General features: G+C 43.7%; 2 protein-coding genes across 14 annotated transcripts in view; both read left to right on the top strand.

Annotated features, from left to right (window-relative positions):
* Window positions 1-25,867, top strand: part of LOC306797239 (uncharacterized protein) — a 252,033-nt gene that overhangs the window by 96,042 nt on the left and 130,124 nt on the right. The gene's annotated exons all lie outside the window — the stretch shown is intronic.
* Window positions 17,089-19,284, top strand: LOC306797433 (stonustoxin subunit beta-like; the record flags this gene model as incomplete). Its single annotated transcript, XM_079296799.1, has 4 exons — window positions 17,089-17,240; window positions 17,339-17,415; window positions 17,891-18,139; window positions 18,277-19,284. 4 exons carry the CDS (start codon window positions 17,089-17,091, stop codon window positions 18,822-18,824), a joined length of 1,026 nt encoding a protein of 341 aa, XP_079152925.1. The 3' UTR covers window positions 18,825-19,284.

Genomic DNA, 25,867 nt, shown 5'->3' with positions numbered 1-25,867 from the left:
ATGAATATATTATAATAAAATATAAATACCATATAATCATAAATATACAATATAAATATGAATATATTATAATAAAATATAAATACCATATAATCATAAATATACAATATAAATATCATGAATATATTATAATAAAATGTAAATATCATATAATCATAAATATACAATATAAATATCATGAATATATTATAATAAAATATAAATACCATATAATCATAAATATACAATATAAATATCATGAATATATTATAATAAAATATAAATACCATATAATCATAAATATACAATATAAATATCATGAATATATTATAATAAAATATAAATACCATATAATCATAAATATACAATATAAATATCATGAATATATTATAATAAAATATAAATACCATATAATCATAAATATACAACATAAATATCATGAATATATTATAATAAAATGTAAATACCATATAATCATAAATATACAATATAAATATCATGAATATATTATAATAAAATATAAATACCATATAATCATGAATATACAACATAAATATCATGAATATATTATAATAAAATATAAATACCATATAATCATAAATATACAATATAAATATCATGAATATATTATAATAAAATATAAATATCATATAATCATAAATATACAATATAAATAGCATGAATATATTATAATAAAATATAAATACCATATAATCATAAATATACAACATAAATATCATGAATATATTATACTAAAATATAAATACCATATAATCATAAATATACAATATAAATATCATGAATATATTATAATAAAATATAAATACCATATAATCATAAATATACAACATAAATATCATGAATATATTATAATAAAATATAAATATCATATAATCATAAATATACAATATAAATATCATGAATATATTATAATAAAATGTAAATATCATATAATCATAAATATACAATATAAATATGAATATATTATAATAAAATATAAATACCATATAATCATAAATATACAATATAAATATCATGAATATATTATAATAAAATATAAATACCATATAATCATAAATATACAATATAAATATCATGAATATATTATAATAAAATGTAAATATCATATAATCATAAATATACAATATAAATATCATGAATATATTATAATAAAATATAAATACCATATAATCATAAATATACAATATAAATATCATGAATATATTATAATAAAATATAAATACCATATAATCATAAATATACTATATACATATCATGAATATATTATAATAAAATGTAAATACCATATAATCATAAATATACAATATAAATATCATGAATATATTATAATAAAATGTAAATATCATATAATCATCAATATACAATATAAATATCATGAATATATCATAATAAAATATAAATATCATATAATCATAAATATACAATATAAATATCATGAACATATTATAATAAAATATAAATACCATATAATCATAAATATACAATATAAATATCATGAATATATTATAATAAAATGTAAATACCATATAATCATAAATATACAATATAAATATCATGAATATATTATAATAAAATGTAAATATCATATAATCATAAATATACAATATAAATATCATGAACATATTATAATAAAATATAAATACCATATAATCATAAATATACAATATAAATATCATGAATATATTATAATAAAATGTAAATACCATATAATCATAAATATACAATATAAATATCATGAATATATTATAATAAAATATAAATACCATATAATCATAAATATACAATATAAATATCATGAATATATTATAATAAAATATAAATACCATATAATCATAAATATACAATATAAATATCATGAATATATTATAATAAAATGTAAATATCATATATAGTCTGATAGAAGAAGTATATTTGAAGATGCCCCGATGAACCTTGTTTGTTGGAGAAACACCCATCAGTGCGGGGAGGAAACCTGCATGTTTTCATGATGAGGAAGTTATTTGAAAAGGAACTTTGCTCTTCTGAGTGGCAAACCTCTCAATGACCTTCTCACTGAAGTCAGGCATGTCCCTGACAAGTTCCTTCTCCATGGAGAGCACAGCCAGAGCATTCAGGCCATCCTGTGTCATGGTGCTCCTCAGGAAGGTCTTGATCCTCTTCACAGTGGAGAAACACCTCTCGGGTTCAGCTGTGGTCATGGTGTGGTGATGAGGATCCTGAGCAGAGTGACACTCTGTGAAGGTTGTTCTCCATGAAGAACTGGTACATAGGCACTGCACCACTGCAGGCCTTGCACTCACTCTTCTCATAGATGAGGGACAGCTCTGTTTTGAGCTTGGCCTGGTCCAACATGGGGTAATCCTCCACTGTGGTTTCAAGCAGCGACTCAGGGAACGTCACACTGTGTTGTGGGAACAACGCTCCATGCAGCAGTGTTGTGCTGACGAGGTGCTGGCTGAAGGAGAACCGCTCCTTGGCTTGCATCAGGATGGTGTCACATACCTGTCAAAGAGAAATCAACTTCAATTTGCAATGAAGCTATTTTGATGAAAGTGATTCTGATTGAACACATGCTTCTGTGATAAAGTCAAGTATTAAAAAAACAATGTGTAAAGTCTGACAAACAACTTCAGATGATGGGAAATTATAACGACATCATCAAAATGTATCAGACGGTCAGTTAGCAGCTTGTCCTCCCTTTTCAGGAGACGGTCGAGTATGTTGTTGAATATTTGACTACTTCCTGTAGTTAGCATGTGCTGTGCATACACACCCACATAGTACATGTATGTGTGCGAGTGTATAAAGTATTAATATTGACAACTACAACACAACAACCTCTGTAGCCAGCCTCTGTTGTTCCCCATGTCCCAGCGTCCTGCTGGTCAGATCCACTGTCCCCACACAGAGGACATGGACGCCCTGTTCCAACAAATAAAGTTCCAGTTTCTAACTTGACATCTTCAAAAACAACTCGGCCTCTTCTACAAACGGACTTGGTGGACACCTGAATAAGCCTGTTATTACAAATTGTGTTTAATAACGACCTGCATTTTCATAGAAATCTGATCTTTTTCCTTTAAAATATTGAAACAAATATCATTGTGATGCTTTCTATCATAATCATTCACTTTGATGACTCGGCCCATTTCGGCTTTTACAGACTGTTGGACGTGAGCAACTCATCTTTCCAACAACAAAAGCTTTATCAGCTCGTAGTAAATATCGTTATTGATCTGATTTTTTGAATGCTGTCTGTGAACCTCTGGACAAGTCCTTCAATGAAGACGGGGTCGATGCTCCTCTTCTGCAGCTGGCTGAAGAGCATGTCCACATTTGGCATGATCTTGTGGAACAATGCCAGGAAGAAACAGAAAGTCTCGTCTTCAAGCATCCTCACGAAGCCCCCGGCCTCTCTGACAGCTGTGGATCAAAGTTCCCAGAGTCTCTGATGTTCTGGAAACACTTCAGGAGGTCGTCCTGGTGCTCGTACACAGTGTTTACAGCGCGACTCTGGAAGTTCCACCGTGTTGTGGAGGCTCGAGGAAGTCTGTGCGCAACCATCTGGTCCAGCACGGTGGTTCGCTTGGGTGACCTGGAGAAGAAGGCAGAGAATCCACGAGGTCCGAAAAGAAGGTGTGGATCCTGGGGATGCGTGCTGTGGCCTGCTGCATGATGAGGTTCAGCTGGTGCGCGTAGCAGTGGACGTAGCGAGCGTTGTCGTAGACATCCAGTATCTTCCGCTGCACTCCGCCGGTGGCTCCCCTCATGACGGCAGCCCCGTCGTACGCTCGGGCGATACGTTTGTCGGTTTGTCCGTTTGGGAGGATGGTGCTCAGCCTCTCCGTGAGCGCTGCAGCGATGGTGTCAGCGGTCGCGTTCTGGATGGTGATGTACTCGAGAAAACGCTCTTGTACGTTACCGTTAGCATCGATGTAGCGTAGCACAAGCACCAGCTGGCAACAGAATCCACCAGTCCCTTGAACACGCCAGGGTTGTCCGAGGAGTCGGTCTCGTCATGCCCACGCAAAGCCAACTCAAAAGCCCCACAAAACTTCACACAATCAATTCTTTTTGATCAAACGTGCCGGTTTTTATCCACCTCCTCGTTGTTTCTTTACCGTCGTCCAGCTGGGTAGCGATGTTCACTTTGCCTCATATGGCGAGCTTGACAGAGTTATCAATGTGCGTTCTGGTGTTCTCGTGCTTTCTTATTTTTTCTGACAAGTGTTTCATGTCTCTTACTCCCGTTTCGGTCCATGCTGAATCTGACCCCGTCGACTTAAAAAGCACGCATGGAAAGCAAAATACAGCGTTAGCATGAGTGCATCCAGCTAGCCAAGCCTTCCTCGTGTACCAGTCTTTACAGAAGCTTCGAATGTGCTGCTTCCCTTTTACTCCCGTCTGCTGTTTTATGCTGAGTTCAGGAGGCTGATCTGGGCCCAGTTGTTTCACCTGGAGTTTCTCCGCCAAAGTTCTTCTCTCAAACGGGTCTTGGAGGAGAGATTTGACGAGTTAGGGTTGAGTCTACTTGCAAGAGTAGCACTGGTGCTTGGCTGTTCCATTGTCATGCCGTTAAAATGGCGGTGCGAGGGACGAGCAGACGAGAACGCGCGAGATGAGAACACGCGAGATGAGAACGAGCACTCGCAGCCGTGGGCCAGATGAGGATGGCCCTCCCGGAAGTCTTTTTTAGGGCACTGATTGGCTAGATTGTGAGTCACTCATTTATTTCTTTAATCAGTGATTGGCTAAGCTGCTTATTAGACCCGTCTTCCTTGGGCCAAATCGATCTGGCCCCAGCACGTGCACGCGCAGGAGAGACGTGCACGGGGACAGCTGAGAGGACAAGCAGATATCCTATTTTACAAATATTACAAATGTTGACAATTTGTATAATTTATTAATATAATTTATTTTTTAAATTAATAATATTATAATTCTTTTTTTTTCTTCTTTTTTTTGTGGCTCAAGGTGGGTGGGGCCAGGCCCCGTGGCCCTCTATTGGCCGGCCACCACTGGCTGGTATTTATGAATGCAGACGGTATGATGGTCGATGGCGTCATGAACACAGACGCTCCTCTTTCTGTGATGCTGTATTGATGTGACCGACAGTTTGGGGATTTAAATTATCTGTAATCTCATATCTCATATTCATGGCCTACTTTCATTCTCTTGTTGATAGTTTCTTGTCTTCCAGAAGCTTCTGTAGCTGAAGATTAAAAAGTGAATTTCCTTTTTGTTCTCTCTGTCTAACAGGACTCTTAAGAGACTGGACTCTGATCAACCTGAACCCAGCTGTGTGTCCATGAAGAGCGACAGGTCCATGGAGCCGCCGCTGTCTTTCAGAAACACTTGCCAACCGGCCAGGTAATGAATGATCCAGGGAACCAGTGGAGCGTTCATAAACACCTCTATTCTCACTGCTTTTATTCTCTTGACTAATTGGTTACAGAAACTCCTTCCTGTTTCTAAAGCGTCTAAAACTATTTCGTGATTACGTCGTTTTCTGAGGCGCTAAACGAAGTTGTCGGCTCCTTCAAACTGGCTCGTTTGTCACCTGCTGCTCTTTAAAGTGAAGGGTGCTAGCCTCGAAGTTAGCCACAACTTTGGATCGGGCAGCCATGTAGCGTTTACCCCGGAGGAAATGTCAAGAAACACCAGGTTCACACCTGCATTCTCTCTAGTGACCACCAGGGGGCGACTCCTCTGGTTGTATAGAAGTCTATAGAAAATGACTCTACTTCTCTCTTGATTTATTACCTCAGTAAACATTGTAAACATGAGTTTATGTCTCAATCTCTAGTTTCAAGTATTCTTCAATACAGCATGATGTTCATTTAGTACATTATGGTCCATTTAGAGTCACACAGACCATAAAGCAGGGGATGCTTTAGGGCGGGGCTACACGCTGATTGACAGGTCTCTAATAGAGACGTATACGGCGTCTCTACGTCATGACGACTACGTCCAGATATGGTCACTTCCTGTTCACTGGTTGCAAAAAACAACAAGTTGGCAACGGCGAAATGGCCAAACTTGAGGCTCAAAACATCAGTCCACAAACCAATGAGAGACGTCACCATGACGACGTCCACTTCTTACATACAGTCTGGAGTCGTTCCTCTTCTTGGGTACCGGGACCTTTATGAGTCCGAGGCTCTGGTTCCAAACCTCCCTGGTGGTGTGGAACTAAATAACAGCATGAGAACACTAGCTGGGTAGATAAAGGGACGAAGAGGCACCGCTAGAACTTTCTGGTGGTTCACTGTGTCAACAACGCTGAAAGGTCCAGCAGGAGGACGGCCGAGGGGAGTGGGAAGGCTGATCCAGCAATGTGGGGTTCCTCTGTGACGGCAAGGAGGGCGGTCTCGGTTGAGTAGCCTGAATGAAACCAGACTGGTGTGGGTCAAGAAGCTTGTTCTGGTTGAGGTACGCATTGGCCTATAATTCTTTACATCGGAAGCGTTGCTTTCTTTAAAACAGGGTTTGGTCTGTTGTGTCTTTCTAACCCTGGTTTGGTGCAGTGTTTGAAGGTGTTTTTACACACGGAACTGCAAAGAAATGCAGCCGGGACAGTGGGATCAGCAGCACGATCAAGACTTCACTGTGTGGAGCAGGGGGGTCAAACTCATCTTCACTCTGGGGCCACATCAGCATCACGGTCCTCAAAGGGCCGGTTGTAAATGTCAGACGTGTAAATGTAACGACTCCGAACATCTTCAGTTTAGTTTCCGGGATATCTGTGACTTCCACAACACGTACTCAGCAGACATAGAGGTTATTGTTTCCATGGTTAATGGCGGACAGTTGAACGGCTTTCAGGGCGATAAGCCCCGCCCCCTCTCCGGCGCGTCCAGTGCGAATTAACACAAATAGCCCCGGAGAGACCGGCGGCGTGAACGGCTCAACTCAACTTCTGTTTTACACTCAAACATCTCCGCGACTTATTGAGTGGCGTAAGAATCGCGCGACACAACGAATCGATCATGAAATTCGTTGCCAACTCTTTTAGGAATCGATTTTATCGCTTCGTTGTTGCAGCTCGACAGACAATTGGAACAGCAACTTACTTGATGACATCACCACCTCAGCTGGTCTCATGACTTTCATCCGTTTTGTTCTGTAAAGTATTTTCACAATCAAACTAAATATGACAACCCTGCTGTTTTCGTTTTCATTTGAAACCAAAAATGATATATTATTATTTACATATATATATATATATATACATGTATAAATAAATATATCACCAGTGTTGTGATCTGATTATAGCCTCACAAAGTATTAAAATAGACCTTGTGGTACAGAACTGTGGTCTCTTTAGGATGGCTATGCTGTTTTCGAGCAGAAGCCTACAAATAGGGGGCGTGAAAGAGGTTAAACAACTAACTTCTTCCCTCAAAACATCCTAAAATGACTTTCTGTGACTTAACAACAGTAGTATTTAGAAAGTTTCAACTTCCAGTTGTGTGATTTCTCCTCCGCCATTGTTTCCTGTTGCTGGTGCAAAATGCATTCTGGGATATTTGGCTGTCCCAAGTACAGACAAGTCACCTCCGATGCATCCCCGGTAAAATGGGCGGAGCCACATCCGGGCATTAGGACCGTGCTTGGCTGGATGTGGACTTTGAATTGGAACAGTACTTGGGCTGAGACTGATGACGTTCCACAAGTCCACGAGTTCACAAGTACAGAGAAGTACGCATGTTGAGAAAGACACCATCACTCGTTGGAATCCTCTTTATGGGTTGTTGCATCTCCTGTCCACCTGTTGTGATCGTTTTAATGTCGGCACACAGACAACATGCTGTCTCATCACTTCCACTTTCTATCTCATCATTTCGACCATGGGGATACTTTTATTTTCACATCTAACTTTTTATTTTTGTAAAAACAAAAAGAAGAATTTTTTTAATTTTATTTTTTGCTGGCAGATTCGCGGGCCACATAAAATGACGTGGCGGGCCGTATGTTTGACACCCCTGGTCTGGAGGAACCGTCCTTGTGTTGGTCTCTGTGTGGACAGACACAGTGTGAGATGATTGTTCATGATTCCTCCACAGAGAGGACCAGCAGAGCTCAGAGGTTCCCAGAGGTCCGTCTGCCCAGCAGCATCAAACACACCTGGACTCCATATTCATGGTCTGTACATGTACAACTGCTGTTACATCTCTTGTGTTCACAATCATCTCCGTGCTGCACTCTGTAGACCAGTGGATCGTCAGTCTGTCCAACATGGATCTGATGTTTGCTTCCATGCTTTTAGTTTGTGTCATTCATAGAATGTTCTGTTCCAGCTGCTGGAGGAGAACATCGTCACTTTTGTGAAGAACGAGCTGAAGAAGATCCAGAAGGGACTGAGTTCAGATTACCCAGAATGCTTAGAGAGTCAGAGGGAGGATGAGGAGGTGCTGGACGGTGAGGATGAAGAGCAGAGGAGGAGCAGCAGAGAGGCGTTTGAGAAGATCACAATAAACTTCCTGAGGAGAATGAAGCAGGAGGAGCTGGCTGACTGTCTGCAGAGCAGTAAGAGGATTTCTCTAAAGATTCAACATGCTGGATAAATGTGACGTTTACTGAAGTCTCAAGAGATGGACCAACATGTATTCATAGACTCATTCTGTGAGGAAATGACATGTTGAAATCTGTTCTTTGACTCATTGATCTTCTTTGTTGTGTTCATTCAGGACTTCTTGCTGCAGTTTGTCAGCGTGAACTCAAATCTAACCTGAAGAAGAAGTTCCAGTGTGTGTTTGAGGGGATCGCTAAAGCAGGAAACCCAACCCTTCTGAATGAGATGTACACAGAGCTCTACATCACAGAGGGAGGGACTGCAGGGGTCAATGATCAACATGAGGTCAGACAGATTGAAACAGCATCCAGGAAACCACACAGACCAGAAACAACCATCAGACAAGAAGACCTCTTTAAAGCCTCACCTGGAGGAGAGGAACCAATCAGAACAGTGATGACAAAGGGAGTGGCTGGCATTGGGAAAACAGTCCTAACACAGAAGTTCACTCTGGACTGGGCTGAAGACAAAGACCACCAGGACATACTGTTCACATTTCCATTCACCTTCAGAGAGCTGAATGTGCTGAAAGAGAAACAGTTCAGCTTGGTGCAACTTGTTCATCACTTCTTCAGTGAAACCAAAGCAGCAGGAATCTGCAGGTTTGAAGAGTTCCTGGTTCTGTTCATCTTTGACGGTCTGGATGAGTGTCGACTTCCTCTGGACTTCACCAACAATGAGGTCCTGACTGATGTTACAGAGTCCACCTCAGTGGATGTGCTGCTGACAAACCTCTTCAGGGGGAAACTGCTTCCCTCTGCTCGCCTCTGGATCACCACACGACCTGCAGCAGCCAATCAGATCCCTCCTGAGTGTGTTGGCATGGTGACAGAGGTCAGAGGGTTCACTGACCCACAGAAGGAGGAGTACTTCAGGAAGAGATTCAGAGATGAGGAGCAGGCCAGCAGGATCATCTCCCACATCAAGACCTCACGAAGCCTCCACATCATGTGCCACATCCCAGTCTTCTGCTGGATCACTGCTACAGTTCTGGAGGATGTGTTGAAGACCAGAAAGGTAGGAGAGCTGCCCAAGACCCTGACTGAGATGTACATCCACTTCCTGGTGGTTCAGTCCAAACTGAAGAAGGTCAAGTATGATGGAGGAGCTGAGACAGATCCACACTGGAGTCCAGAGAGCAGGAAGATGACCGAGTCTCTGGGGAAACTGGCTTTTGATCAGCTGCAGAAAGGGAACCTGATCTTCTATGAATCCGACCTGACAGAGTGTGGCATCGACATCAGAGCAGCCTCAGTGTACTCAGGAGTGTTCACACAGGTCTTTAGAGAGGAGAGAGGACTGTACCAGGACAAGGTCTTCTGCTTCGTCCATCTGAGTGTTCAGGAGTTTCTGGCTGCTCTTCATGTCCATCTGACCTTCATCAACTCTGGAGTCAACCTGCTGTCAGAAGAACCAACAACCTCCCGTTGGTCTAAAGTCTCTAGAGGCAAACCTAAACCAAAACGTCTCTACCAGAGTGCTGTGGACAAGGCCTTACAGAGTCCAAATGGACACCTGGACTTGTTCCTGCGCTTCCTCCTGGGTCTTTCACTGGAGACCAATCAGAGTCTCCTACGAGGTCTGCTGACACAAACAGGAAGTAGCTCACAGACCAATCAGGAAACAGCCCAGTACATCAAGAAGAAGATCAATGAGGATGTGTCTCCAGAGAAAAGCATCAATCTGTTCCACTGTCTGAATGAACTGAATGATGGTTCTCTCGTGAAGGAGATCCAACGGTCCCTGAGTTCAGGACGTCTCCACACACATAATCTGTCTCCTGCTCAGTGGTCAGCTCTGGTCTTCATCTTACTGTCATCAGAAGAAGATCTGGACGTGTTTGACCTGAAGAAATACTCTGCTTCAGAGGAGGCTCTTCTGAGGCTGCTGCCAGTGGTCAAAGCCTCCAACAAAGCTCTGTAGGTAGACTTTAACAATCAATGAAGACTATATTTCAACAGGAGAGACCATATAAATAACGTATTACTTGTTTTCTGTTGCTTCTTCAGACTGAGTGGCTGTAACCTCTCAGAGAGAAGCTGTGAAGCTCTGTCCTCAGTCCTCAGCTCCCAGTCCTCTAGTCTGAGAGACCTGGACCTGAGTAACAACGACCTGCAGGATTCAGGAGTGAAGCTGCTGTCTGCTGGACTGGAGAGTCCACACTGTGAACTGGAGACTCTCAGGTCAGGATTAACTCACCCATTCAACTGTTATATTACTATCATACTGTTGTGGAAGTGTGTAAATGAGACGAACAGACAGGAGTATGGAGTCTCTGAGATTTACTTCCAAACAAAATCAAACGCATACAGGTACAGGTGTGTTCCTATGTACCCTCTCAGGCTCCGCCCCTTACCACCCAACCAGTGTCCATTCTGAGGTGAGATGCCTCCATCTAGTGTTCACCACACAGGCCCCCCCAGAACCTTCAGAATTGACAGCATGTGCAAAACATTACATTATCCCCGTACAAACCCCCCAAACAACATTACACCCAGTATCAATAGTCTCTCTCAGGAGGTCTGACCCTGCGGCCATAACGGCTATATTTCACAGTCACAGGCAACTCGGCAGGGGCAGGAGGGCGTCCCCGTCGTCGACGGGGACCAGTAGGGGTCCCGACGGACGGGGGGCCTGGGACAGGTGCAGACTTAGGTGGCCGGCCGCGACGTGGGGCTTGAGCCAGTTCCACAGGCTCGTCTGGAACCACATGGGCAGGCTTAAGACGGTCGACCGAAATCAGCTCCTTTTTCCCCCCCCTGTCCACGACAAAACTCTTCGGGCCCGCCTCAAGGACACGGAAAGGCCCGTCGTAGGGAGCCTGCAGTGGAGAACGGTGAGCCTCATGACGGATAAACACATAGCTGGCAGCCATCAGGTCCTTTGGGATGTAGGACTGCGGAAGGCAGTGATGTGTAGGAACCGGGGCCAAAGCACTCGCTGCATCCCGGAAGGTGGACTGGTGAGCTGCAATGGACCAAGGAGTAGAGGAACTCGGGAGGAACTCCCCAGGGACCCTCAGAGGTTGACCGAAAACCAGCTCTGCCGAAGAGGCCTGCAGGTCTTCTTTGGGGGCGGAACGCAGGCCCAACATCACCCATGGCAGACGGTCGATCCAATTGCTGTCTGTGAGAGAGGCCCGGAGAGCAGCCTTCATGGAGCGATGGAAACGTTCACACATTCCGTTGGCCTTCGGGTTATATGCCGTGGTGCGGTGGAGTTTCACACCCAGTCTCTCTGCCACTGCATTCCACAGCTCAGAGGTGAACTGAGAACCCCGGTCAGAAGTCAGGTCTAATGGGGTGCCCAAGCGGGTCACCCAAGCAGAGATGAACGCCCGAGCCACTTCTGCAGCCATTGTGGATGACAGAGGAACAACCTCCGGCCACCTGGTGGTCCTGTCCACCATAGTGAGGAGGTGAGTGAAACCCTGAGACGGGGGAAGTGGGCCCACCAGGTCCACGTGGACATGGTCAAACCGCCTCTCCGGAATGAGAAACGGCTCCAGGGGGGCCTTAGTGTGACGGTGTATCTTGGCCCGCTGACACGCCACACAGGAGGCTGCCCATTGCCTAATGTCCTTTCTTAGGCCTGGCCAGACGAACTTGGCCCCCACCAGCTTCACCGACGCCCTCACCCCCGGGTGTGAAAGGCCATGCATGGTGTCGAACACCCGTCGTCGCCAGTCAGTCGGAACCATGGGCCGAGGCCGGCCAGTGGAAACGTCGCAGAGGAGCATGGCGCCGCTGTCCTGAAACGCCACATCCTCCAGTCGCAGTCCCGTCACAGCTGTCCTGAAAGCCTGAAGGTCCATGTCCGTGAGCTGGTCAGCGGCCATGGCTGCATAATCAATGCCCAGGTGCACAGGGCTGACCTGTGCCCGGGAGAGGCAGTCCGCCACCTGGTTGTATTTACCAGCCACGTGTTGAATGTCCGTAGTGTACTCCGATATGGCGGAAAGTTGGCGCTGTTGACGCCCCGACCACGGCTCTGTGATCTTGGCCATGGCAAAAGTCAGGGGCTTGTGATCAACGAACACTGTGAACCCCCGGCCCTCCAGCAGGAACCTGAAATGACGTATGGCGAGGAAGAGGGCCAGGAGCTCCCTGTCAAACGTGCTATACTTCCTCTCGTTGTCCCGCAACTTCTTGCTGAAAAAGGCCAGGGGCTGCCAGGCGCCAGCCACCCACTGCTCACACACCGCCCCGACTGCGTAATCGGAGGCATCCGTTGTGAGAGCTATAGGAGCAGCCGGCGATGGGTGTGCCAGCATGGCAGCGTTGGCCAGAGCCCTCTTGGAGTTCTCGAATGCCAGGACCCGCTCCGGGGACCAGTCCACGTCCTCGCTGTCTTTCTTCCCCTTTAACGCCTCGTACAGGGGACTCATCAGGTGAGCCGCATGGGGTAGAAAACGATTGTAAAAGTTCACCATTCCTAGATACTCCTGGAGAGGCTTAGCGGTGAGGGGGCGGGGGAAAACAACAATAGCCTCCACCTTGGCGGGTAGAGGAACAGCCCCCTGGGGGGAGACACGATGTCCCAGGAAATCCATTGCCGGCAGGCCAAACTGACATTTGGCCGGGTTCACAATTAATCCATGCTCGTTGAGCCGCTCGAATAATTGCTGGAGATGTCTCCGATGCTCCTCTGCCGATGTGCTGGCTACGAGGATGTCATCCAGATAAACGAACAAAAACGACATACCCCGCAGAACGGAATCCATAAGCCGCTGAAAAGTCTGTGCTGCCCCTTTAAGGCCAAATGGCATCCGCAGGAATTCCAACAGCCCAAACGGGGTGATAACGGCGGTCTTGGGAATATCGAGTGGGTGGACCGGCACCTGGTGGTAGCCACGCACCAAATCTATTTTAGAATAGATAGTGGCTCCCGCCAGGTGGACAGAAAAATCCTGGATGTGTGGAACCGGGTACCGGTCAGGCGTGGTAATATTATTTAAGCGCCGGAAATCACCACACGGGCGCCACTTACCGTCCGCCTTGGGGACCATGTGGAGAGGAGATGCCCAGGGACTATTAGAACGGCGCACAATGCCAAGCCGCTCCATTGTGGAGAACTCCTCCTTGGCTATTGCCAGTTTAACAGCGTCCAGGCGGCGTGCTCGTGCAAAAACTGGCGGCCCAACAGTTGTGATGTAGTGTTCCACACCATGCTTGGCGACAGCGGCAGAGAAGGCGGGGACAGTCAGGGCAGGGAAATCAGAGAGGAGACGCTGGTACGCATCCCCGGTGGCAAGCATATTGGCCAGGGCAGGCGGCCCTGGACCCCCCAGTGTGCACGGATATGTGTCAAAGGACACAGAGTCAATCAGCCGACGATTCGCAACGTCCACTAACAGTCTGTGGGCACACAGAAAATCCGCGCCCAGTATAGGCACCGACACTGAAGCAATAATAAATTCCCACTCAAACTGATGTCCATTGAAACACACCTTGACATACCTGGTGCAAAATGTACGAATGGAAGTCCCATTAGCCGCATCCAGCGGTGGTCCATGTGCATTTCCCAAAGCGTCCACGGCCGATGCAGGTAGGATGCTCCTCTGTGCCCCCGAATCCACCAGCAGACGCCGACCAGAAGACGTGTCCTCAATAAACAGCAGCTCATTGATGACGCCAGCGCTCATAGCCGCTAACGAGCGCCGGCTCTGGCGTTTCCCTGGTTGCCATAACAACATGGTGGAATACAGCGCTTTGCTTTGGAGCCAAAACGGCGATGATAATAACACAGCCCGCTGTCCTCTCTTTGCGCCTGATCCCTGCGCTCGGACGACCGGCCCGACACAGCAGCCACAGTTTGCTCGGGGTCTGACACCGCAGCCACATATTGACGAGAGGCCAGCAGTATCCTGTCTGCCTCCTCTGCCAGCCCACGGTAATCCTTGGTGCGCACAAACGGCGAGGTGGCCAACGCCGTGCGCACCGGCGTCGGGAGCTGCCGTAGGAACAGTTGGACAAAAAGAAAGGCGGTGTCACCTGAACCGAGCAGTGCCAACATATTCTCCATTAGTTCAGTAGGTTTGCTGTCCCCCAATCCGTTGAGTGACAGCAGGCGATCTGCGCGCTCCTCGTCCGATAGCTGAAACAAGCGCAACAGCTGTGTTTTGAGAGCGTTGTATTTCCCCAATGCCGGTGGATCTCTCAGCAATCCCATCATCCGGCGAGTAGTGGAGGAATCCAACGCCGCCACCACATGATAGTATTTAGTATCCTCCACCCTGATCCCGCGGAGGTGAAACTGCGCCTCAATATGTTGGAACCACGGGGCTGGGTCATGCTGCCAAAACTCGGGCAACTTGACTGTCGCTGCATACACGGCAGGAGCGACAGCAGCTGCGTTACCCTCACTATCTGACATTGTTCAGCTCACGTTAGGGTCACCACTGTGGAAGTGTGTAAATGAGACGAACAGACAGGAGTATGGAGTCTCTGAGATTTACTTCCAAACAAAATCAAACGCATACAGGTACAGGTGTGTTCCTATGTACCCTCTCAGGCTCCGCCCCTTACCACCCAACCAGTGTCCATTCTGAGGTGAGATGCCTCCATCTAGTGTTCACCACACTGTATGACTATTTAAATCAGATTTACATCAGATGATGAACTGCAGACCTGCGGAGGAATGTGTCAAAGGACCTTTAACTGAACGTTAGCTTCTAGAGCAGACTGGGCATTGTACGGCCCGCGGGAGGTCATTGGGAAATTCCTAAGACTAGTCGGGAGAAGAAAGTATATGTTTGTGAGTCAATATCAAATAATACAGAGTCTGATGAATGAACAAAGTTGCCATGTTCATGTATTTGCCTGCAGGCAAGCAGAGAGCAAATCTCACAGACACGTATTGCAGAGTCTTGTGAGGAATGCCCCAAGAATCATCTCCGTACATGTTTATTTATACCTCAGAGACAGAGAAAAGGAGCAGAGAAGGGAGGGGCTGAAAGTGGAGGACAGTCATACGTGTGCACTGTGCAATGCCTGCTATGTTCTCTGCATTACAAGAACAGGCCCGGTTCTCTGCCGAGGCCATATATGGCCTGCAAATGCTTCTTCTGTGCTCTTTGCCCCGTATGGATGTTTCATGTCACAGCGGGCGCTGTCCTCCTCCAGAGAACTATGCAGAGAGCATGAAACAAACAGTTTTTCCTTTTGCAGAGGTCATTGGGAAATTAGGAATAAAAGGTAAATAAGTGTACCTCATGCACAGAATAGAGCTGCATGGCTTTTATTTTGAAGGCGACTTGTTGTGTTTTTTCTGCTCAATGTACGTATGTTCTGAACGTATGTGAGCAGCAGCGTCACTGCAATGTGTTGGTGAACTGAGTTTAGGGAGATGTGAGTCAGCTGTTAGCCCTCAACAATGTCAGCCTGTGTTAAAACAGAAAGACTGACACAGAGAGTAGAGTTTCATCAAAACATGGACTTTAAAGTGTTTCTTCACTGAAGTCAAAGGTAAAGCCGTGTGCTTAGTTTGTGGAGAACAAGTCAGTGTTGAAGGATTACAATGTGAATCGTCATTACGAGAAGAAACAGGAAACACTGACGGATGCAGAGCGGACAGGACGTCTGAGGCTTTGCTAGCTAAGCTGCAACAGCAACGAGGCCTTTTTACCGAGCTTCACACATCCAGGGATGCAGCCGCCAAGACCGGCTTTGTGATGTCACACTAAAACCAGTCAGCCATTCTCTGATGGGGAGTTCATCAAAGAGTGTTTGGTGGACTCTGCTGCACTACGAGGCCCCCAGAAAAAAGAGGCATTGGAGAATGTGCAGCTCTCAGGCGCACTGTAACGAGGAGGATCGAGGACATGGAGGGGAATCTGGAGCTCCAGCTGCAAAGAAGAGCAGACCATTTCCAACTTTTCTCCTTGGCTCTGGACCAGAGCTGCGATGTCCGACACAGCAAGTGACTCATCTTTGTACGTGGGATAAGGAAAGACTTGGTGATCACAGAGGAGCTGCAGCAATGCAGTCAATGAAAGGGACGACGGCGGAGTGACGTGTGCACGGAGGTAATGCATGCTTCCACAAGCTGGGACTGAAATGGGACAAACTGGCATGTGTCTCAACCGACGGTTGTCCAGATCTGACGGGAGAAATGTCGACTTTTGAAGCGGATGCAAGATGACGTGACTGAAATCAACCCGGAACTGAACTTGGTATGTTTGCATTGCATGACACATCAACATGTGTTGTGTGAGTCAGTGCTCAAACTGAAGCACGCTGTTGATGCTGTAACTGAAACAGTTAACGTCATCGGGGCACGAGCATTGAAGCACAGACAGCTTGTTGCACTCTTGGAGCAGCATGAGACTGAACACAGTGACAGGCTAACACAGCGGTCAGTGGCTCAGCCTGGGCAAAGTGCTGACCAGAGTTCAGAGTTCAGGACCTGAGAGCAGAGATTCAGGAGCTTTGTGAGAAGGCAAGAACATCCCAGAGCTCTCTGGTGTAAACTGGATGACAGATCTTTCATTTGCCGTTGGTGTGACGGCACTAATGAATGATCTGAATACCAAACTGCAAGGCGAGGGCCTCTCTGCACATGCCATGCACAGCCTGGTGAAGGCCTTCATGACAGATGCAGGGAACACTCTCACCCACCTGCACACCCTGAAAGAAGCCACTCCATCAGTTGAACATCTCCACAGGTCTCATCCATGTTAGGGGCGCTGCGTGGTGAGTTCAAGGCCATTTCAAGACGTCAACAGTTGAGAGTGAAACATGACGTCTTCTCCTTCACGTGCAGTGTGGATCATGCTCCCAGTGATGTTCAGCTCCAACTCATTGAGCTGCAGTCTGATGCGGTCCTGCAGAGCACTTTAAGTCAGTGTCACTGCTGGATTTGTATTCTTCTCTCAAAGAGGAGAAGGTTCCACATGAGGAGGCGTGCTCAGAAGATGTTGCTTCTCTTTGGATCGACCTACATCTGTGAACAAACATTCTCTGTGAAGTGGAGTAGAAGTACAACGTTAAATCAAATACAAATACTCAAGCAAAGTACCTTGAATGTGTACTTAAGTACAGTACTTCAGCAAATATAGGAGTTGCATTCCACCACTGATCATAACATTTACTCTCAGCACTCACAGCTGATCAGCACCAACAACATGCTGCTTGATATAAAGAGGTGGAGTCATGATGAGCAGGACTGAGTTCAGTCTGTTGGTCCGGCCCTCCACAACACTCCCTGTTCCTCATGCGGCCCCTTGGGGACAATAGTTGCCCCCCTGGTCTAGACTCAGAATCACCTTCCAGCAGGATGTTCCAGCTTCATCCTGAACTTGTATCTGAACTAAAGATGGACCAGAACGTAGCGCCACATGTTCACAGAGGCTTCTTCTGTGTGTGGTTTGCAGGCTGTCAGGCTGTCTGGTCACAGAGGAAGGCGGTGTTTCTCTGGACTCAGCTCTGAGGTCCAACCCCTCCCACCTGAGAGTGCTGGACCTGAGCTACAATGGTCCAGGACTGAGGCTGCTGTCTGACCTCCATCCTCCCATCAGGGTGGAGCCTGCTGGAGACCGATGGTTGAGACCAGGTCTGAGGAAATGTAAGTGTTGATTGAGATCCATCCATGAAGACAAAGCATCTTCACACTGTGACATCACTCATTCACATCTCTGATGTCATCATCAAACACATGATAGATGAATAACTGCAGCTGTGTTGTCTTGTTCTCTCCATCAGATTCCTGTGAACTCACACTCGACACAAACACAGTGAACAGAGAACTCAAACTGTCTGACAACAACAGGAAGGTGACACGTGTGGAGGAGGTTCAGTCATATCCTGATCATCCAGACAGGTTTGATGAGTATCCTCAGCTGATGTGTAGAACTGGTCTGACTGGTCGCTGTTACTGGGAGGTCGAGTGGAGAGGAGACGCTCTTATATCAGTGAGTTACAGAGGAATCAGCAGGAGAGGAGACAGTGAAGACTGTTGTTTTGGAGGGAATGATCAGTCCTGGAGTCTGTGGTGCTATTATGGTTGTTACTCTGTCTGTCACAATAATACAGAAACACTCACCCCCTCCTCCTCCTCCTCCTCCTCCTCCTCTGGTAGAGTAGCAGTGTATGTGGACTGTCCTGCTGGCTCTCTGTCCTTCTACAGAGTCTCCTCAGACACACTGACCCACATCTACACCTTCAACACCACATTCACTGAACCTCTGTATCCTGGCTTTGGGTTCAGTTCTGGTTCTGGTTATGGTTCTGGTTCCTCGGTGTCTCTGTAGGTCTGTGGGCGTCTGAAGCATCATAATGCGGTGAAATGTTAATCATGGAACAAAGATGAGTTGATAAGTCTGCTCACACTCATAATGCTGGTGGTGAGTTTCTTCCTGAGCTCTTTGTGACGTTAAAGAACATAAAGATGAAGATCAGAAGCAGTTCAGTGCTGCATCATCTTCTGTTGAAGGAGTTCTTCATGTGGAACTGTGTACTCGTGTACTTTGAGTTCACAGAAACTTTCTCTGTGCAATGAACCAGCTGTTGAGCAGATCCCAGTGACTCTAATCTGTCTGTTATTAGAATACATGTGTTCATCAAATGATTCATATTGATGGAAATGATCAGTACTTCACATTGTAAACGTGTACTTCTACTGCTTTAAAGATGGAAGCTGTATTTCATCAAGTACCTTCTGTGTTTGGATTGGATTATGGTTTTGGTCTCAATAAAAGTACTAAATTGGTGTATTTGTGTATTTGTTGTCTTCCTCAGAACTACTGCGATGATGAAAGAACCAGTTAAGATTTATGAATATGATGAATATCTGATAACATGAATATGTATTTAATGAATGTACCCAATGAACCAGTACTACACCTCAGAGGTACATGTAGTACTTTATACTGTACGACACCTCAGAGGTACATGTAGTACTTTATACTGTACTACATCTCAGAGGTACATGTTGTACTTTATACTGTACTACACCTCAGAGGTACATGTTGTACTTTATACTGTACTACACCTCAGAGGTACATGTTGTACTTTATACTGTACTACACCTCAGAGGTACATGTAGTACTTTATACTGTACTACACCTCAGAGGTACATGTAGTACTTTATACTGTACTACACCTCAGAGGTACATGTTGTACTTTATACTGTACTACACCTCAGAGGTACATGTTGTACTTTATACTGTACTACACCTCAGAGGTACATGTAGTACTTTATACTGTACTACACCTCAGAGGTACATGTTGTACTTTATACTGTACTACACCTCAGAGGTACATGTAGTACTTTATACTGTACTACACCTCAGAGGTACATATAGTACTTTATACTGTACTACACTTCAGAGGTACATGTAGTACTTTATACTGTACTACATCTCAGAGGTACATGTAGTACTTTATACTGTACTACACCTCAGAGGTACATGTTGTACTTTATACTGTACGACACCTCAGAGGTACATGTAGTACTTTATACTGTACTACACCTCAGAGGTACATGTAGTACTTTATACTGTACTACACCTCAGAGGTACATGTAGTACTTTATACTGTACGACACCTCAGAGGTACATGTAGTACTTTATACTGTACTACACCTCAGAGGTACATGTAGTACTTTATACTGTACTACACCTCAGAGGTACATGTTGTACTTTATACTGTACTACACCTCAGAGGTACATGTTGTACTTTATACTGTACTACACCTCAGAGGTACATGTTGTACTTTATACTGTACTACACCTCAGAGGTACATGTTGTACTTTATACTGTACTACACCTCAGAGGTACATGTAGTACTTTATACTGTACTACATCTCAGAGGTACATGTACTTTATACTGTACTACACCTCAGAGGTACATGTAGTACTTTATACTGTACTACAGCTCAGAGGTACATGTAGTACTTTATACTGTACTACATCTCAGAGGCACATGTACTTTATACTGTACTACACCTCAGAGGTACATGTAGTACTTTATACTGTACTACATCTCAGAGGCACATGTACTTTATACTGTACTACACCTCAGAGGTACATGTTGTACTTTATACTGTACGACACCTCAGAGGTACATGTAGTACTTTATACTGTATTACACCTCAGAGGTACATGTTGTACTTTATACTGTGCGACACCTCAGAGGTACATGTAGTACTTTATACTGTACGACACCTCAGAGGTACATGTAGTACTTTATACTGTATTACACCTCAGAGGTACATGTTGTACTTTATACTGTACTACACCTCAGAGGTACATGTTGTACTTTATACTGTACTACACCTCAGAGGTACATGTAGTACTTTATACTGTACTACACCTCAGAGGTACATGTAGTACTTTATACTGTACTACACCTCAGAGGTACATGTAGTACTTTATACTGTACGACACCTCAGAGGTACATGTTGTACTTTATACTGTACTACACCTCAGAGGTACATGTAGTACTTTATACTGTACTACACCTCAGAGGTACATGTAGTACTTTATACTGTACTACACCTCAGAGGTACATGTAGTACTTTATACTGTACTACACCTCAGAGGTACATGTAGTACTTTATACTGTACTACACCTCAGAGGTACATGTAGTACTTTATACTGTACTACACCTCAGAGGTACATGTAGTACTTTATACTGTACTACACCTCAGAGGTACATGTAGTACTTTATACTGTACTACACCTCAGAGGTACATGTAGTACTTTATACTGTACTACACCTCAGAGGTACATGTAGTACTTTATACTGTACGACACCTCAGAGGTACATGTTGTACTTTATACTGTACTACACCTCAGAGGTACATGTAGTACTTTATACTGTACTACACCTCAGAGGTACATGTAGTACTTTATACTGTACTACACCTCAGAGGTACATGTAGTACTTTATATTGTACGACACCTCAGAGGTACATGTTGTACTTTATACTGTACTACACCTCAGAGGTACATGTAGTACTTTATACTGTACTACACCTCAGAGGTACATGTTGTACTTTATACTGTACTACACCTCAGAGGTACATGTAGTACTTTATACTGTACGACACCTCAGAGGTACATGTAGTACTTTATACTGTACTACACCTCAGAGGTACATGTAGTACTTTATACTGTACGACACCTCAGAGGTACATGTTGTACTTTATACTGTACTACACCTCAGAGGTACATGTTGTACTTTATACTGTACTACACCTCAGAGGTACATGTTGTACTTTATACTGTACTACACCTCAGAGGTACATGTAGTACTTTATACTGTACTACATCTTAGAGGTACATGTAGTACTTTATACTGTACTACACCTCAGAGGTACATGTTGTACTTTATACTGTACTACACCTCAGAGGTACATGTAGTACTTTATACTGTACTACATCTCAGAGGTACATGTAGTACTTTATACTGTACTACACCTCAGAGGTACATGTAGTACTTTATACTGTACTACACCTCAGAGGTACATGTTGTACTTTATACTGTACTACACCTCAGAGGTACATGTAGTACTTTATACTGTACGACACCTCAGAGGTACATGTAGTACTTTATACTGTACTACACCTCAGAGGTACATGTAGTACTTTATACTGTACGACACCTCAGAGGTACATGTTGTACTTTATACTGTACTACACCTCAGAGGTACATGTTGTACTTTATACTGTACTACACCTCAGAGGTACATGTAGTACTTTATACTGTACTACACCTCAGAGGTACATGTAGTACTTTATACTGTACTACACCTCAGAGGTACATGTTGTACTTTCTACTGTACTACACCTCAGAGGTACATGTAGTACTTTATACTGTACTACATCTCAGAGGTACATGTAGTACTTTATACTGTACTACACCTCAGAGGTACATGTAGTACTTTATACTGTACTACACCTCAGAGGTACATGTTGTACTTTATACTGTACTACACCTCAGAGGTACATGTAGTACTTTATACTGTACTACACCTCAGAGGTACATGTAGTACTTTATACTGTACTACATCTCAGAGGCACATGTTGTACTTTATACTGTACTACACCTCAGAGGTACATGTAGTACTTTATACTGTATTACACCTCAGAGGTACATGTTGTACTTTATACTGTACGACACCTCAGAGGTACATGTAGTACTTTATACTGTACTACACCTCAGAGGTACATGTTGTACTTTATACTGTACTACACCTCAGAGGTACATGTAGTACTTTATACTGTACTACACCTCAGAGGTACATGTAGTACTTTATACTGTACTACACCTCAGAGGTACATGTAGTACTTTATACTGTACTACACCTCAGAGGTACATGTAGTACTTTATACTCTACTACACCTCAGAGGTACATGTTGTACTTTATACTGTACTACATCTCAGAGGTACATGTTGTACTTTATACTGTACTACACCTCAGAGGTACATGTAGTACTTTATACTGTACTACATCTCAGAGGTACATGTACTTTATACTGTACTACATCTCAGAGGTACATGTAGTACTTTATACTGTACTACATCTCAGAGGTACATGTACTTTATACTGTACTACATCTCAGAGGTACATGTTGTACTTTATACTGTACTACATCTCAGAGGTACATGTAGTACTTTATACTGTACTACATCTCAGAGGTACATGTACTTTATACTGTACTACATCTCAGAGGTACATGTACTTTATACTGTACTACATCTCAGAGGTACATGTACTTTATACTGTACTACATCTCAGAGGTACATGTTGTACTTTATACTGTACTACATCTCAGAGGTACATGTTGTACTTTATACTGTACTACACCTCAGAGGTACATGTAGTACTTTATACTGTACTACACCTCAGAGGCACATGTAGTACTTTATACTGTACTATACCTCAGAGGTACATGTAGTACTTTATGCTGTACTACACTTCAGAGGTACATGTAGTACTTTATACTGTACTACACCTCAGAGGTACATATAGTAGTTTATACTGTACTACATCTCAGAGGTACATATAGTACTTTATACTGTATTACACCTCAGAGGCACATGTACTTTATACTGTACTACACCTCAGAAGTACATGTACTTTATACTGTACGACACTTCAGAGGTACATGTAGTACTTTATACTGTACTACATCTCAGAGGTACATGTAGTACTTTATACTGTACTACACCTCAGAGGTACATGTAGTACTTTATACTGTACTACATCTCAGAGGTACATATAGTACTTTATACTGTACTACACCTTAGAGGTACATGTACTTTATACTGTACTACATCTCAGAGGTACATGTACTTTATACTGTACGACACTTCAGAGGTACATGTTGTACTTTATACTGTACTACACCTCAGAGGTACATGTAGTACTTTATACTGTACTACACCTCAGAGGTACATGTAGTACTTTATACTGTACTACATCTCAGAGGTACATGTAGTACTTTATACTGTACTACATCTCAGAGGCACATGTACTTTATACTGTAATACACCTCAGAGGTACATGTACTTTATACTGTACTACATCTCAGAGGTACATGTACTTTATACTGTACGACACTTCAGAGGTACATGTTGTACTTTATACTGTACTACATCTCAGAGGTACATGTTGTACTTTATACTGTACTACACCTCAGAGGTACATGTTGTACTTTATACTGTACTACATCTCAGAGGTACATGTAGTACTTTATACTGTACTACATCTCAGAGGTACATGTAGTACTTTATACTGTACTACATCTCAGAGGTACATGTTGTACTTTATACTGTACTACACCTCAGAGGTACATGTAGTACTTTATACTGTACTACACCTCAGAGGTACATGTTGTACTTCTTAGTAAAAAGTACCACAGCACATCTGTTTTCAAACATTCTATAAATGGTGTTATGTAACATCTGTAAACAGATGCTCAGCAGCAGCTGTATTTGTCTGCAGTGTTTCTCCACAGAGAGGTGGATCAGAGGAGACCCTGAAGAAGACCACATCCCTGAGAGGAAGAGGAGGGAGGAGCAAGTCTGGCTGGTTCCAGGTCGAGTAAAGTCACCTCTGAATGAACTCATCCTCTCCCAGTTCACCAGATGAAATCAGCCTCAAGCACCATGTTCATGTCCCACATCAGACATGAGTTCTACCTCCAGAGAGCCTCTCCATATCACAGTACTTGTACCTTCCACTATAAATATATACTTATATTATATATATATATGAGTGGTGTTTTTAATTACCCATATTGGAGTACAACGGATCTTTTTCTCCTCACAGCAACCTCACATCACATCAGGGACACCTCACTGTTTGGGAAATGTCTCATCATCAATCTTGACAGCGTGAGAAAAGCAAACGCCGAAGGTCTCACAGTACTCTGACCTACAGTATGGAGGTGTAACCGTCAAACCTCCTGCATTCACACAATCACTGACTTATTTAAAGGGACTAAGAACGTTGCTTGAGGAACTCCCTCAAAATACAGTCATGCCCCTTAACACTAGTTGCGTATTTGCTGCTTATTGCATCTGAGGAATCCCCCCAAAAATATGATAAATATCAGTTCATGCATTGTATGTGAGCTGCTTGGGCTCTGATCATGAAGCACATTACATAAAACATTTGTGTCGTGTCTTTTAAAAAGTGTACAACATGGCAGTGACATGATTATTATAGATGTTATATGAACAGAAGGAATGTTTCAGCCTGTTTCAGTGAACTACTGTTTACAACTGTGAGCCAACCCTTTCATCTCTAAAGCTACAAATCTATTTGAACATCACGTTCTACTTCTGTCTCCTGCAGCTTGTTGGGATGGTGGGACGTGATCTGAAAACTTGGTTCCTGATGAAAACGGTAAAGAAAACAATGTTATTTGTACATGACACAGCTGCAGTCTGCAGTGCGACATGAAGCCACTGATGTGATTTAAAGTTGCTGTTTGCTGCCATCATGTGGCCTCATTGGAGATTACATCTATAATTCATACTTTGCACTACTCTGAATATTGATGACACATATTTCTCCACATGTGTCTGTTGTTAAATGCCTCACACACAAACTGTGACAGTGTTTGTTTTGTGTGATCTCAGTGTTGCAGTGAACTCATTCATGCCCACAGTCTTAAAATGTTAAGTGTTTAAAACGAACAAGATGTACTCTTGTACGTCCCAATGCATAAAAAAAGAGCCTGATCATTATAGTTTAGGATGAAATTTGTAGGATTGAAAGTAAAGAACAAGCGAAAAACACGAAAAAGCACTCAGTTTACCATGAATGTTTGCATTGA

Source organism: Melanostigma gelatinosum (assembly GCF_949748355.1).
Source record: "Melanostigma gelatinosum genome assembly, chromosome: 24".
NCBI classification, from domain to species: domain Eukaryota; kingdom Metazoa; phylum Chordata; class Actinopteri; order Perciformes; family Zoarcidae; genus Melanostigma; species Melanostigma gelatinosum.
Note: the sequence above shows the minus strand (reverse complement) of the source record. Positions and strands in the feature narration are given on the sequence as shown.